The sequence below is a fragment of the Protopterus annectens genome, chromosome 16.part0 (genome assembly GCF_019279795.1).
Source record: "Protopterus annectens isolate FY-2018-M chromosome 16.part0, PAN1.0, whole genome shotgun sequence".
NCBI lineage: Eukaryota > Metazoa > Chordata > Ceratodontiformes > Protopteridae > Protopterus > Protopterus annectens.
Window position 1 is genome coordinate 465,673,702 of NC_056750.1, and position 16,872 is coordinate 465,690,573.

At 38.0% G+C, this 16,872-nt stretch overlaps 1 protein-coding gene across 1 annotated transcript in view; it reads left to right on the forward strand.

Annotated features, from left to right (window-relative positions):
• LOC122790822 (disabled homolog 2-interacting protein-like) overlaps nucleotides 1-16,872 on the forward strand; it is a 2,409,524-nt gene that overhangs the window by 1,468,325 nt on the left and 924,327 nt on the right. Inside the window, exon 3 of the mRNA XM_044058455.1 lies at nucleotides 9,770-9,888. Within this exon, the coding sequence (XP_043914390.1) occupies nucleotides 9,770-9,888 (119 nt within the window). The remainder of the gene's footprint in view (nucleotides 1-9,769; nucleotides 9,889-16,872) is intronic.

The following is a 16,872-nucleotide window of genomic DNA, read 5'->3' on the forward strand; positions in this document are numbered from 1 at the left end:
TGGTGATGAAGGGAGGGGGAGCAGGTGCTGTGGATGTCCTGGTGTACTGATGGGGCACGGGGGGGGGGGGTGAAATTCTCAATGAACCTATCTACCACCAGGTTAGCTATATCTATGCTGTTTGCGTATGTGGTGTTATTGACCACCAATTCAGAGCAGATTTGGGTGTTACCTTTGAGATTGCGAACATATATGAAGAAGGCCTTGTGATTGTCTTTAGTGGATGTGGCCAATTTGGACTTAAAGTTAGCCTTAGATGATTTCACCAGTGACCTTATTTGCTTGTTGAGACAAAGGAGAGATTGCTTCCAACCTGGCACCTGCTCCTTCTTGGTCCTGGACAGCAATTTTTTCCTTTTAATATAGGGTTTGTTTATTGCTGCTATCCACCAGACAAGTTTACTCTTCCTTGAGGAAGATGATTTGGTCCTGTCAAGTTATTGCTGAGTCCATACAGCTATGTAGGTGCTCATATAGTTTTTTGGTGTAGGCTTGGACATTAGTTGAAGAGACAGTGGCTGTGAAGCCGCTTATACCTGCTCTGAGGAGATTGTAGACAGCTTTGAAAAAGTTTTTTTTTTACCCTGACAAGGGGAGGGTCAGGGGAGGTGGTGACTTCAGAAGTGATCGCTTTATGGCATAGGTCTCTACCTGCTAAGAGCCCAATGTGCAACACAGACCATAACAATGTGTGATAATCAGTCAAAATGTGGAAGACCCTATTTTGCACTGTGTGAAAAGTGTACCTTGGCCATGGCCTTTCAACCAAAACACACACACACACACACACACACACACATACATTCACCCTTGTTATACTTTTCAACTGCCCAGAATTTTACAGAACGCCCAAAGTTTTGCCTCATATTTTTGGTCTGTTCCTCATAAAATAATGTAGTTTTCTGGCAATGAAATGACATATAATGACAGAAATTAGAGTTTCAGACATCATATCCTTCAGATCATGTATGGCAACCCAAAACCTGTTATTCTAGCAGCTTGCTAAGTTTGTAAGAGCTATACTTAAAAATTGTCCCTTTTTTTTATTTCCATCACCACATTGTTTGGGGCTTTGGCTTTAAATTTCTTACTGTAGTTGGAGGTTGGTAGGTGGGTTAAGGGAAAAAATAAAAAATAGAAAAAAAAAAATAACAAAAATAAAACCAATTAAAATAACTGCAATAGTTATTTACTTTGATTGTTTTTGATACTGTTTTTATTTTTGGTTTATTTTATCTCCTTCTCTTTTAAAAGCAGTTTTCCGTTTTCAGAAGTTAAATACATACAATCGGGACCAACCCTAACTTGTTATCCAGCAGAATGAATGTAAAAATATGAGAGCAGTCACCACAAATGAATCACCAATGTACATAATAAAAAAATCCATCCCAGATAGATGATGAAACCAGTCAAAGTAGAGTTATAAAAAAAAATTATTTCAACAGAAGATGAAGGCGCTTCGCCAAGATAGTCAGCTATTGCTCATCAGATATTATAAGACTTGTAACAATGGTCACAGCAAACAAACTTGTGACAGATACCCCAAGGATCAAACGATGTTCCATACACGTTAACACCTTATGAGTCAGTCTCTGTCTTATAAAGTTAATTCCCTCTCTATTTTACATAAAAAATAAAATTAAAGTGATATCCGTGTTTTAAAGTTTAGTTTTAAATCAATGCTCGGTATTACAAATTTTCTCTTATAATAAGCATACTGATAAGGAGAAAATTTGTAATACCAAGCACTGATGTAAAACATGGATATTAATTTAATTTTATTTTTTATGTAAAATAGAGAAGAATTAACATTATAAGACAGAGACTGGATCATAAGGAGTTTAAGTGCATGGAACATTGTTTTATCCTTCGGGCATCTGTTCCAAGATCGACCTTTTAAGTAGCAATGAAGAAGGCCTGATTGTACTGAGCTTAGCACCTACATTTTCCAGTATCCCACTGTAACAACCTTTCCTGTTACATGAATGGTAACATATTTGGGAGCTCTCATTGGCTCTCGTACTCAGGAACAGTTATTTGATTGGTTTGTATACTGCATAGTGATTGGCTGCAATTGAAGAATACGAGCCAATCAAAAACTGAGAAGCACAGCCAACACTATTCACTGTGGAACAGAGGAGTAGCTATTTGATTGGTTTGTATATTGCAATGCCGATTGGCAATAATTGCGGTATACAAACCAATCAAAACCTGTGTAGTGGAGCCAGAGCTGTTCAATGCGGAACAGTGGTTTTGCTTATGGTCGAATGTGGAGCATTCCACATAATCCAGAGCACTTGTCTGCTCAGCTTTATGGTCAGATCTTACCAAGGAGGATGACACTGTAGGGGTGCTACAGTGACTAGTCATGTTGGTTAGGACCAGGTTCAGGATATTTTCACTTCTCATAGGGGCGTTGACCAGATGATCCAATGCACTAGCATTAACAAAGTCAAGAAATTTCTGGGCATTCATGTTTGGGTTAGAATAGTTCTTCCAGTCTACGGTTGAGTAGCTAAAGTCACCCAGGATCAGGGTAGAGGGTCGAATCTTGATGGATTCAAGTAAGTCCAGATAGGTGGAGTAGGTGTCCTCAGTCAGGCTGGGGGTCTTGGCTAGCTATGATTTGAATAGGTGTTTTGTCAACAGTTAACTGCACTTGGAGTGTCTCCTGTGTGTCATACTGTTTGGCCAGCCTAGAGGTGTGTATGGCTTTGATAACTATTGAAACTCTACCTCCTTTGGCTTTGTAGCCCTCTGTTTAGGGTTTGAAAGTATGGTAGGATGAGGTAATCTGGTAAGGCTGGGGTGCTCTCCACAGCTTTGAACCAGGTTTCAGTGACCGCACAATTGTTAGTATCCTCCAGGGCAAGGAAGCTTGCAATTAGTGCAGTTTCATGCTAAGTCTCGTAGTGTTTAGCAGCATGACCTTTAAAATTTCTTTAGAAGAATTTTTCATGTTGGTAATTTTGTGCTCATGACTTTGCCTAAAAAAGTCACTATGGGGGAGGCAAGAACCTTTGCCAGAAGCCTGAAGCCCAGGGAAGACAGATGAAAGCCATCTCTGGCAAAGCATTGTGGTCTGTCAATCATGTCCTCCCAGGCTGTCAGGTGCTGGATCCCCTTGGAACGACACTAGAAACTAAGCCAGTTGCTAAAGTCTGTCAATTTCTGTTTGTATTGAGGCATCATTGTGGGTGATGATTGTATGCTGCTTAAGGCTAGGGCCATACCTGCTTGGGACACATATTCAGTGAGCTCAATCATGTCTTTCTTCATATAGTCCAGAAAGGTACGTCTCAAGTCATTCACACCAACATGGACTATGACAGAGTCATAACAGTACCTGTTGTTAAGAGACTTGAGTGGTGGGATTCTAGCACCTGACAAGCAATTTACCGTGGCTTTCTCCTTGTCTAGCCTGGTGAGGGGCACATCTGTGTGTCTCACGATAGAGTCTCCTATGACTAGTATGTTGGGTTTGTGGCTGAGCCTTAGAGGCTGTGAGACACAGACGTGTGTACTATGTGTGATGCTTGGTGCTGTGGGTTGTGATGTATGTGTGTGTTTTTGCTTCGGAGGTCTGTTTTGTTTAGGTATATTTTTGTTGAGAACCTCTGCATATGTACGAGTGTGTTGTAAAGATGTCGGTGGTGTTAGAGGTGTGGTGTTCGTAGTGTTTGTGCAGACAACCTTCTCAGTGCCAGATGTACTGGCTTATGGCTGAGATACAAGGATTCTAGGTTCTTAATGTAATTGGATCTCTCACATATTGTGTTCCTAGGTGGTAGTAGTAGCAGGTTGTCTGTGTACATAAGGCAGTTGCTACACTATCTCAGGATGCCCATATAAACCAGTCTAGTTGGAGAAACCATAGGAAATTGTCCGTCCATAGTTATCAGAATCTGTGGAAGAGAGGTCAGGGTTAGCAGCGTGGGTGCTATCTGAGGAGAGTACCTATAGGTGTGAGTAGGGCTGGATAAAATCAATACAGTAGCTGCAGGTGAAGGACTCACTTACACAGGAGTGCTGGAAAGGGAAGAAATGCAACTGAGATACCTCACAAAGGGTTAAAACAATGCAGCAGCAGTGCACGATGGGCAAACAAGCACAAACCCATGCAAATGCGTGGTTTAAATACCACAAAAATGAAAGTAAAATAGAAGCACTAGAATTGACCAATCAACCTTTGTCTCTTAGCTCAACACCCTATGCCAGACCAGTTCCAGCTATGTTTCAATAATGCTTACTTCGATTATTGATTCATTTTCTATTTTTTAAGCAGAAACTTTTCATATTTTGTATATACTTGGTGTCATCAGTTTTTGAGCAGATATTTCCTACTTCAAGAACATTTTCCCTATTCATTTCTGTCAACAGGTTGGTACATCCATTTTGGACACCTTTGTTAAGTAACTTTTCAGCAATTGCATATCACTTCTTTTGCAAAAATTCAACAGCATTTATCATTCAGCTGCCGGTTTTATGGAACTGTTTAAACTGTATTTCAGAATTATTTTACTTCATTCACCCTTAGGGTCTAGCTTTTGTTCAGAACTTTCAAGCTCAAGTTAATAAACAGTACCTAAAACTTTTATTTTGCTATGAGTTTTAATAAACATATTTAATGCAAAACAAATTCCTTAGCTTATAACCACATTTCTTTAGACTATACCACTGAGCTAGTTGCCAGTTGAAATTTCAGTCAGCAATATTTGTTTGGGACGGTTACTTCCCTACTTCATGCAACTTCAACACACTTATTATTATTATTATGAATATTATTATTATTGTTAGTATTATTATTATTATGTTTGTACCAGGTACAGTTTCAAACACTTTTAAGGTAAGTTTATATCCTGAATTATTAATACATTCCTTACTTCAAGTATCTAGTCAAGTAAACAAAACCAAAAAATCTATTTCCTTTCTGGCTTAGTTTGTGAAATTCCTCTCTTGAACAGACCTTTGCCTGATTCTATGAACACCTTCAGGAATGCATGGATCATGCAATCCCAAATAAAACCAAGACCCAATCCTCCAAAGGCAGACGTCCTGTCTGGTGGACCCCTGCCATAAACAAACTATACAATAGAAGGAGGAAGCTACTACATGATAGAGCAAAACCCCAAAAAGGAAGGCATCTCTGATCAGTATTAGCAAAAAACTACGGGCACTCATAAAATCGTCTAAGGCCAGCTTCGAGAGAAAAATTGCACAGGACACTAAGGATAATCACAAGGCTTTCTTTAGTTATGTTAGGAACCTGGGTGGGAATTCCCAGATATGCTCAGAATTAGTCCAAAATGACAAAAAATACACCGAACCCACAGACATTGCCAACATCCTAGCTGACAGGTTCAGCACAAACGTCCCCCCCCCCCCACCAAAAGGGCAAATATCTGTCCCAGCAGAGTGCTGCCCCCTGACATCTCAGATGCTCAGGTAAGAGCTGCCCTCTCCAAAGCAAAAAACACAGCATCAATGGGACCAGACGGTGTCCCGGGCTGCATCCTACATGAACTCCAAGAAGAGCTAAACCCAAACATAAAACTACTGTTCAGTCTCAGCCTTACTACAGGATATGTACCCAAAGAGTGGCGTACAGCAACAGTGGTCCCTCTCCACAAAGGCAGTGCCTCAATGGATCCTGGAAACTATCACCCCATAAGCCTGACTAGCTTGGTCTGCAAAGCTATGGAAAGGATCATCATGGACCTCATAAATAAAGATATTGGGGACCTACAGACACTGGATCCTACCCAGTTCGGCTTTGTTAAGGGCAGATCCTGCCTCTTAAATCTGGTTGATTTCTTTGAAACAGTCACCAAGGTCACTGACGAGGGGAAGATGGTCCACACAGCCTACCTGGACCTCGCAAAAGCCTTCGATACAATACCCCACTCTGGCATTATAGATAACCTCACCAGCTTAAATATAAACCCCTATGTCACTAGATGGGTTGCAAACTGGCTCAAGGACAGAACCCACATGGTTAGAATTGCTGGAGCCATGTCAGACTCCAAACCAGTTACAAGTGGCGTCCCACAAGGCTCAGTCCTGGGACCTCTCTTGTTCTGTATATATTTCTCGGAGGTACAGGCCAACACGGAAGGACTGTGGCTGACCAAGTTTGCAGATGACTGCAAACTGGGTGCCATAATCGACTCTCCAGCCGGCACAAGCATCCTCCAAAAGGGCCTCATAAAAACAGACAACTGGTGCCAGAGCCATGGCCTCAAGCTAAACGCCAAAAAGTGTATAGTCATCCCCTTTGGCAAAAACAAAGTGCCCACAAATTACCACATAGATGGTAATCCATTAAGTACAGAAGAAGTAATTAGGGACCTGGGGACCCAAGTTGATAGCAATCTCTCATTTGACAACCACATGGCCAAAGTGGTTAGAAAAATATTTTATATAGCCCACCTAATCATGAAGGGATTCACATCTAGATCAGGGGAGGTCATTGTGCCTCTTTACTCATCCCTCATCAGGCCCATAATTGAGTACAATGGCCTTTTGGGATGTACCTTACCAGACACCAGCAGCAACTGGAAAGAACCCAAAAGTACCTCACCAAGAGGATCAAAGGGCTCAAACAGATGCCATATGCTGCCCGGTTAAAGAAACTCCAGCTCTACTCAGTGGCATACCGCCTGCTCAGAGGCTATCTGTGCCTGATGTATAAAGCCATGTCCAACCTGGAATTAATGGACATGCTGCACCTCAGAAAATCCAAATCCCATCGAGCTATGCGCTCGAGAGACTTGAACCTCAGCACTGAAATAAATAGGACATGCTGGACGGACATATTCATAACCCAGAGGCTCCCTTCACTCTGGAATAAAATCCCAGTCCAGGTTAGGCAGAGTCCCTCATTGACTCTCTTCAAGAGGAATCTTGATGAGTGGATGGGAGATCGTAGGTTTACCCCGGTTATCACTTCTGTGTCACTGTTAGACAGAGGCACAGTATACTAACCTCAAAAAAGGGCATAGCAAAATTAATTTAAAATGGGTGGCGAAAGCCAAACACACTCTGGCTAGGCTTATAAATGCCATAGGCAGATAGCCTAGTATGAACCTATGAACCTATGATTACCAGACTGCGTCTGTATAAGTCTCTTAGACAGGCCCTTGCCTGGGTATTAGACCCCTGCCTGTATAATGGTCTTAGACAGGCCCTTGACTGGGTATCAGGCTTCTACACATGTGTCTCGTGACTAGGTCATCCACCTCAAATCCCTCTGTTATCTCGCTGCAATGAGAGGTAAGCAACTTTGTTATTTCCTGCTTCCATTCGCTATCTTATAAGAAACATACTCCTCCTCCTCAAAGGATTACTTTGGCTCCACCTAAAGGCCATCTCAGTGCATGACCCATCTTCCACTCTTGAGCTCCACTAATGGGCCATTTCTTTGAATTACAAATCTTCCAACTCTACCCTATCACATGTAGTATAAATTTGTCTCTTTGCAGTGCAGCTTTTCATAATTAGACAACAAGTGTTTTGTTTCTTGAGTACTATATCACTTGTCTTTACAAGTAAACTAACATGTCTTTGGTTATATATGTCATTAAAGTCCTTGAAAAAAAGTTGATGTTTTCTTATGTGGAAGGTGAATCCAAAATAATTTGAGATGTAGGAAGTGGAAGGAAGTAGACTATGAAATTCTGCTGAACAAATTAGAAGTGATTCTGTATGCTGTAGAAACACTAAGACCTCTATTAACAGTCCAATCCTATAATAAACTAGAGAAATATTTCATGAAAAGTAATAACCCAGGCCCATCACTGCACAAGTCATTAAAGTTTTACTTCTATTGCTTATTGTCTTTCCATACCTGGTACATCAGGTCACTTTCAGCTCCTTTAGAAATAGAATGATATGACAGTTCCTTTGGCCGAAGTGACATGGAAACAATGTACACTTGTCTATGAGTTACTGGGCCTGAGCTTTCTCCTGCCTATATTTCCATTTTGCAAGGTGTTAAACAATCTCACCCAAAATCTGAAAAATAGATGATTTCCAATGTTTACTAAGCTTTCTGCAATACAAATATCAATACGTTACTCTTAATTGTTTTATTATTATTTTCTGTGTTTTTTTTATTTAAAAATGACCTTATGGGTTGGTGTTGTGCTGTATAATTTGTCTTCACAGGCAAGGTTTACCTCCCTGATGTAATTCTGTTGGACACAGAAAATATTACAATGAGAACATTTTGCATGGTAATTATTCTCTACTGATTTATAGAGATCATACATTGATTTTTGACTTTTTTGAATTGTCTCTGGCAAGAATTATGGCTTGTCTTTTACAATGTCATCCTTTCATTTTTGTTGATGGTAGTCTCCTTAACATCATTTTAATGTAGGTTTGAATGCTAGGCTTGAAAGACTAACTTGCTTGTTTTGCTCAAACCTAGAATTGTTCCAAGCCACATTTTCTAGCTAGGTGTAAGTTGGTCATCTTTGACTGACAGAACATATGTACAGTAAAATGACAAGCTGCAGTCAGTACCATGGTTTAAAACATTTTATGGACCATTTTGGTAGCATCAGTAACGGGACTAATTAGATTGGCTCCATAAGGCCAAAAAAGTCTTGAGATTTAACTACTGTTCCCCACATACAGATGACGTGAGAAATAGCAGAAATAATGTAAGCTATCCCAAAAAGTCAGGCTGACACGGACAGAAACAGGTTGAGTCAGAAATCATACTATTATTTACATATGTATATATATTTTTGTACATGGCACTCTTGGTTTCTATTACAAAAAGTGAAAAGTCCATTCTGATGCAAAAGATTTGACATTTATGTGGAGCTGTCTTTTAGCCAGAAGAACTTTGAAGCCTGACTTACATATTCAGAGCCATGTTTCCAGACTCTATTAGCCTTCAGCCTGCTGCTGTTTTTGATGGTTCAGGTGTTAGTTGCACTGTAGAATCTGTCAACCTGCTTCCTTATCAACTAAGCAGAGCCATGCATCCTTAAAGATACACATACAATTTCAGTTGCTCTTACTTTGATATTTCTCTGTTTCATCAACAACCTAGAATATTAGCAGCAAGAGCAGCAGAACTGCTTACTGCATTGAAATGCTGACTGACAAGATCTGAATATAAAGGAAGCATCACTTAATTTTCCTGAATTCTGCTAGTGTATGTGTTGATATTAATTATGAAACCTGTTTCCTGTGGACTTTGTATTAACAAACATTTATAAAAGAACATAACAAAAGGGATGCAGCAATGCAGGAATAGTACCTTGTAACACTTCGTGCTCTGCAGCACTGAATAGGTATTTTTCCTTACTGTGCTTCTGAATTGGTGAAGAATATGTATTTATGGTTTCTTTTTTTTTAATTTAGAGCTTTTTGTCTGATACAGTAAAATACTGGTAAGGCCATTCACAAGTAAAATATGCATCTTGAGAAATAACTAAAACCTGAATGAAAAAAAATGCTCATCTCCTTAGAACTTGCAATATGATGGTTTTGTCTTTCAGACAGTATTTTCATGTGAACCAGTGGTTGCCATGGTAACCAAGGCTTAGGGGAGTCTCACGTCGACGTAGCTTACTGGCCTCTCAGAGCACTGGGAGCAGATGTTGGATGGAATCTTCATAGCTAGGCTGTCAACAATGAACATAGCTTCCAGCAGTTGTAGATGAAAGAGAGCAAAAGACACATTCACATGTTTTTCACCCATGCAAGAAATCATCTGATTTGTTTAATTTTTTAATCTCATCTTAACCTACAGGGGTTCCTCACTCGCCGACTGAAGGGTTCCATCAAAAGGACAAAGAGTCAATCCAAGCTAGATAGGAACAGCAGTTTCCGGCACATTTTACCTGGGTTCAAGAGTACAGACAATGAAAGGTAAGAATATGCTGTTCTCTGTTTTTGCACATGCATTGCAGACATCCATACTGCAGGAAATGCCAATGATACAGGAAGTTGGGGCAGCAAGGTTAATATTGCTGAGAACTTTGGTCTGTGTGACTCTTAGTGAACATGAAACATTGGAAGTAATGGATTGATTATGGAAGTAAAACTGTATTTTATCTGCTTGTCTTTATGTGTAATATATACTAATTGCATAAGCACTGCAGCAGAAATCATTTAATTTGTACTTCATAGAACAGCATGGGCAATAGAAATAATGCAGTCACTTTATTCAGTCTAAGTATCAGGGGAAGATGCAGTTAACTAATAATGATAAATGCTGACATTTCCTCATTCTTTTAGAAATGTATTTAGTACTGTAGATGGAATTTGCAGGGCAGAAAATATGCTTCAAAAACCCAGGTTATTTACTGAACAGATTTGTTTTGCTGATAAACTGTTTTACCTAAATGACATTCGTTGTTGTCTAAAACTTTTTGTTGTATTATTCAGATTTATCAAAAGCTTACTAGATTAGGTTGATACTTGACAACATTTAAATTTATACAGTGCTGCAGATTTTTGTTTCAAATGTTGCTTTGCACATTATGAGAATGGAAAATGTGAGGTAGATGCAAGTGTATTTAACTCAACGTTTCAGAGAAACAATTAGTTAAAGTATGTCATGAAAAGAAGAAGTTGCTTTGCAGCACTTTGCTCATATATTTTGTATAGTGATTATTTTCATATAGAGATATTGTGAAAGCGGTCTTCAGGCATGTCTTATATAGCGTTAGCACTAACAGAAGGTGACAGTTCAGTATAATTGCAGGAAGGGTAGGCAGATTGGGCAAGAAGAGAATTTCTAATACAATGCATCTGTAGCATCCTGAATAATTATAGTTTTAGGTAAAATAAGGGCAGTGTCTGACCAAAGACATTCAAGCACAAGGCAGAAGCCAAGTCCTTGCACGCTTGACATCCTCTATTGAGAATAATAAGTAGCAACTCAGAAAACAGCAGCTTTTTTCAGTTGTCTTAATCTGAGTGTCAGATTTAAGATGCTGTTGATATACTGGTTAGAGAAAAAATGATTTTGTATGTATTCAGCTGTAAAACTATACAAATTACTACTACTGCCTTATTTTTTTTCTGCACTGTAGCAAGTAACCTTCCAGTACTTTCAAGACAAAATAATTGACAACATTTTAAAGTTAGTTTAATGCATTTGTTTGAAAAAGTCAGACTTGTAAATTGAGAACATGCAACATAGGTTATTGCCAGATATATTCCATGACTGAAGGTATTTTAACCATTGGTGTACAAATGTCAGATACCCATGTGCATATTAAACTCTTTGCACTTTCTGAAAGAAAGATGTTAATGTTCCTTTCTTGTGTTTGCTACTAGGTTTATTATAAGGAACCCCTTGTTCTATGCAGTTCATATATGTTGAGCAATATACAAAACATGAATTGCTGGTTTAGTAAGTGGAATTTCAGAATAATGGATAATGCTATTACGGAAATGTACTGCCTTATAGTGGAGTGTAGTCTTGAAGTATTGGTTAAGATATGTGAACTTAAAGCTTCAGGCTGATCTCTTTGAATGGTTGTGCAGAATCTGAAGGGGATGGATGGGTCTAAAAAAAGAATGAAGAGGTGTTGAACTGCATGGCTGAAAGTGTAAGGAAGTACACAATGGGATTGAAGACTTTAAAAAACAGATTGCTTGAAAGGGATGCCTTAGACGGAATAGTTAATGAAACAAAGTATGCATAGGTGTTCATTTTTAGCCTAAAAGTATTGGCTTAATAGGGCTGTTGATGGAGTATATCAGTTGTTTTTTTATATGTTTGTTTATAAAGAGAAAGGTATTGACAGACACAGATAATTGTTCACATATTCATGTAATCTGGTGGCTCCGAAGCATGACACTATACAGAGTTTTTGAGCATATACCTTTAAAAAAGACTTCTAGCGTATAAGTGCTACAGACTTCGGAGCCTTCAGTGGTCCACGGAAAAAATATTTAAAATAATATCACATATCATTGTAAATATCCTTCTGAAATGGTGACTGATTAGAAATGGATAGAACTGTTACAATTTTTAGCAGTTTAAGTCAGGGCAGGTTATTATAATAGAGTGCAAACAGCTATTGTGAAGAGTAATAACACTGGCTGGACAGTGAATAGAAAAGATGACAGACTAAGAATGAGAAACAAGTTGCTCATGTGCATGTTACATTCTATGTAAGTTTAAGGGGGACTAAATCATTGGCTGTAGGTAGCAGAGGTCCTGGTTGAGAAGGAAAAGACAGGATTAAATGAAATAATTAAACTGATATATTTTTGCCAGAGCGTGTTATCTCACTAGCAAGAGTTTTGTTTTGCTGCTGCAGCCAATGTTTGAACATAAGCCTCTCTGCAGATGTTTAGACAATAACCACTAAGCAGAAAAAGTAGCTGACAAGTAAAAATCACAAGCAATAAGACATTTGGTGAAGAAGTTTAGAGTTAAAAGTGCAGTTGAATATCACGGATGTTGGAGACTTATTCACGTAATAGATTCCAGATTTTGCTGTCAGGGAAGTTAGTCCTTGCAACCTCCACTATGCTAAACACAAAAAGCATGCATATACAGGTGCACAAAGAATCTGACTTTGGCTATATATTTGTCAGTCACATATTGCTTCGCAGTAAGCATCTCTGAAAACCATGAGGTTATATATCTTGCTGAAAATTTGGGTCTGTGGTGTGGAGGCAGATGTTGATTGCTGTAGGCAATCTTTATGAATTACAATACGCAAGTACAACTCTGGGAGACATGGTATTCTTGTAATTTGGTCTGTCGTGTTCATTATTTCTAAATACATTTGCATGGACACAGGATCTTACCCACAGAGGTTCAGTGTTCTAAGGTGGTTTTATATAAATGACATAGTTAAGCTTCTATATGAAACTACTCCATGTTGCTGTAAAAATTATTGCAAGGCCAGAAACTGATTTCTTTGCAAAGAGACTTTGTTGTGGATTTTAGTTGAGAATCATATTTCAACCCATATATTCTTGTTAATTACAGAAGGACACATGGAAATATTTCACATGCTATCTTTTGTATATCTAAATGCAAATGTACTGCTTAGTACGCAATGCATTATAATCCGAACAACTAAACTGGCACAAACTATCAGGGTGCAGATTTCAAAGCTGTGGTTGAATGGCTAATATCATTAACATACCAGTACAAGGCTGATATGCTCTTAATTCTAAGTAAAAAAAAAAATATCCAGAATGTTAGCTTTGGACTTTAAATGATGAATGTTTCTGTTATGGTTTGTCTAGCAATAAAGATGTTAAAAGCCCTGACGACAGAGCTGATTAAAACTGTAATAGCCCAGGTTTCTAAGCTTTCCTTCTTTTTTGACCATCATAGTAAAGCGTAGTGTTTCTGTTAGCTCAACAGCTAATTAATATACATACATATATATATATATATATATATATATATATATATATATATATATATATATATATATATATATATATATATATACATATATATATATAGGTACATTTAATGTAGACTCTGGTTGTCTGCTCTGCCAAATGGAATGAGAAACCTGTGTGTCAGTTTTCCTCTGTGACCTCATATATTGTGTTATAGAAACCACTGTATGTTATACCTGTTCAGAAACCTTTTTTGCATGATAAGTGAGTAAGAGCTGTTAATTATACTTATGGGTATTCCTGTAAAACATGTGACTGTCATTATAGCCACCCCCCCACAGCAAACAACCAGTAAATGAACTGTATGCATTACCTTTTTCTTCATTTCAGTATTGTCTTAAATAAGGAAATGTATAAGTGTACTTTGCAGTGTTTGAAACTAATGTGCTGTCAAAATACATATATTTAGAATGTTTTATTACTGAAAAATCTTTAGAAACAGTTCCAAATTACAGTGTAAAACACTGTTATTGTCAGTGAATACATTTCCAACAATGTGTTTTTGATTTGTTTAAATTCCAAATGCATGTATTTCCAGGTAAAAGAAAGTCAGTAGAAAGCAAGATGAAATACCTTCTGTGATTAAGTTGTTAGCATTAAGTCAATTAGTGGACTGAGGTTGCAAGTACAATTTTTAGATGTGATATGATTTTTTTTTAACGTTTTAACTTTTTATTTGCATATAAAAAATGTGCATTTCAAGAAAATCATTTAAACAAAACAAAATAAAAAACGACACTCACTAACTGCATTTTACAGCTTCACAGGACCCATTTGTTACACGCCTTAGCCCTATCCTTTTCTTCCAACACTGTAGGAGCCCTTCAGCTACACCAGCACAAAGGACAAGGCAAACAAATAGGCAATGCCTTCCTACAGTTCAATAGTTTAAGGGGGCAGCAGTCACTTTAATCTAGCCAGCCTCTTTTTGCATTATTACAATAGCTAAAGACGTGAAAATAAGAAGGCTATGCTTGTGGAATGTACAGTGCAGGTTTCCTTCAAACCATTGAAATCCCACATAATTGAAACCTACTTCATCAAGACGATAAAGTGAATCTTCACTTACGCGAACGGTTACATCATTGAAAACGATGCCCAGGAAAGGAACTACTTGGCCACTATGGACAAATTACACATAACAAACTAAATCAAACCCACCAAAGTGGGGCTTCACCCCCCCAACTAAATATACCAACTCCTAGATCGCACTATAGGGGGAAAAGGGTAAATATCTCCATGGTGACTAAGTAGTTCCTTTCCCAGTTGTCATTTTTGATGATGTGACTGTTCGCTTAAGTGAAGTTTCGCTTTTTTCATCTTGGTGAAATGGGTTTCAGTTATGTGTAATTTTGGCAGTTTGAAGTATACCCACAGTGCATATCTGAAAAGGTCCATTTTGATGGAAGATCCAACAGCTTTTCCTTTTCATTTAGCAGTTTTTTTTAACAAAAGTACAAGGTTTGAGATATTCTCTGCCTGGTATTGACTATTCATGCTTCCATTTGTACTGGTAGATGTTTATTTTATTTTTCACTACTGAAAAGAAAAAAATAAATAATTTGCTCCCATTTTGGGTTGCAGCAAGTTGCAGTACTGAGGTAATAAATTTCTGCAGCCCCCCTCCTCTGCCGCTCTAATTGTACCTTATGCACAACTGTTATTTTGCAGTGGAAAAGGTTACATTCCTTTGCAGTAGAGGCAGTGTGTAACTAAAATGAGTAATTCATGTCTTAGCCATTTTGACTACATGTCATGCACGGTTACTAACACTGTACAGTCATTCATTTTCCAATATCTATTTCATCCTTTTCAGCCACACAGGGGAGCCTAAGCCTTTCCTGGCACTCAGTGATATAAGGCAGAGCACCTGCCCTGGATGAGACACCAGTGCATTACAAAGTGTATAAACATTTTCACACACATCTACAAGCAGTTTGGAGGATGATCATATCTGTCATGCTTTAGTTCTTTTCACCACTTGGACTGAAGCACCATTTGCTAGTCTGCTCAGAACCAATCTAAATTTCCTGTTTTCCAAATCCCTCTTAACCATTATAATGCTCTGCACTCCACATTCACTCTCTAGATGTTGTTCACTGCTTATCTTGATAACGTGATCCTGAATGGCCCGATGCTTCTGTCTTTTAGATGGCATTCTTTTTACATTTTTTTTTTGCTTATAACTTTGATGTTTTGGCGTTTTGATATCAATGAGCCTTTGAATCATTTGGTGATGGAATTCCAATGTATTTATTGTAAATTAATTCATTTTATTGTTGAGCCTTTCCTCTGAAGGGCTTAAATTGTCTACCATATTGAGCTATCCTACTTTATTTTCTTGCAGTACATATTTGCTTAACTGCTTTGACTTGTACTTGGCTGCTGCTGCAGTTTTGATGTTTATATTTTCTAACTGGTGTTTTTTGGTTTAGTTTTTGGTCAGTGGCAGAAAAGTATTCATTATTTAAAAATAAATGTAAGCTGTATGGCCATAAAATCTTACTGCAGGATAGTATTTGAAATGTGTAATTTATTTATTTTTTTTTTTTATACTTACAAGCTGACTGTTATAGTAGCAAAAACATTGATGAATATACATGAATTAATTGTAAGAATAAACCAATACTTAAAGGGTTGCTTTCTGGAGAAGATACCAAAAAACCATCCACTACTCAGTGTCAGGTTTCTAAAATGTGAGACTACCCAGACTAAAATCCAAGGATAACTTTATAAAACATGTGATGAGTCTGATTTGGGGAGCTTCCTCTCCTCTCTCCAAGAATTTTCACATTGAGGATATGAAGTCTTCTTTGGAAAAAAATGAGTGTCAGAACTGATAACCAAACTTTCTGAAGCAGCAGATAACATTTGCCTTACAAATGCAAAGTAACTATTCAAATCCTTAGGGAGTCTTACCAATCTGAAATTGTTCGTTTGGACTGGATTTCAACCTGCAGTCTAAAAATGTCTGCTCTTTAAGTGGCATGTTTACTACAGACTGGTGAGTGGTAAGGCAAATCGCAGCCACTTTTTGTCTCACATTAGGAGGAAATTCCCACAACTGTAAAGGTTTTCAGCAATGTCTTCCAAAGGAGGCAACTCTCAGTCACAGTCATCCATTCCATTGCATCCATGATTTCTAGTTTTTTTGAGGTGGCAGTGGCAGCATACATCTCTCCTTTTTGTCTCTCAATTATCTGTGCTTTACAGTTTCTTATAACAATGTTGGATCTCTTGACACTGACGAATGTACATTATGACACTGATAATTGCAAATTATTTGATAATGTAACAAAGCTAGTCAGGCTGGATGATGGAAATGTGATTTTTCCATTTGACAGAAAAAGTTAGGGAAGAATGTTTCAAAAAAGGATAGTTTAAAAAGATAGAGAAAGGTAAAGAATCTAAGCAAAAGTCAAATAAAAATCCTGAAACAAGTAATATAAAGGAGGGCTGACAAGAAAT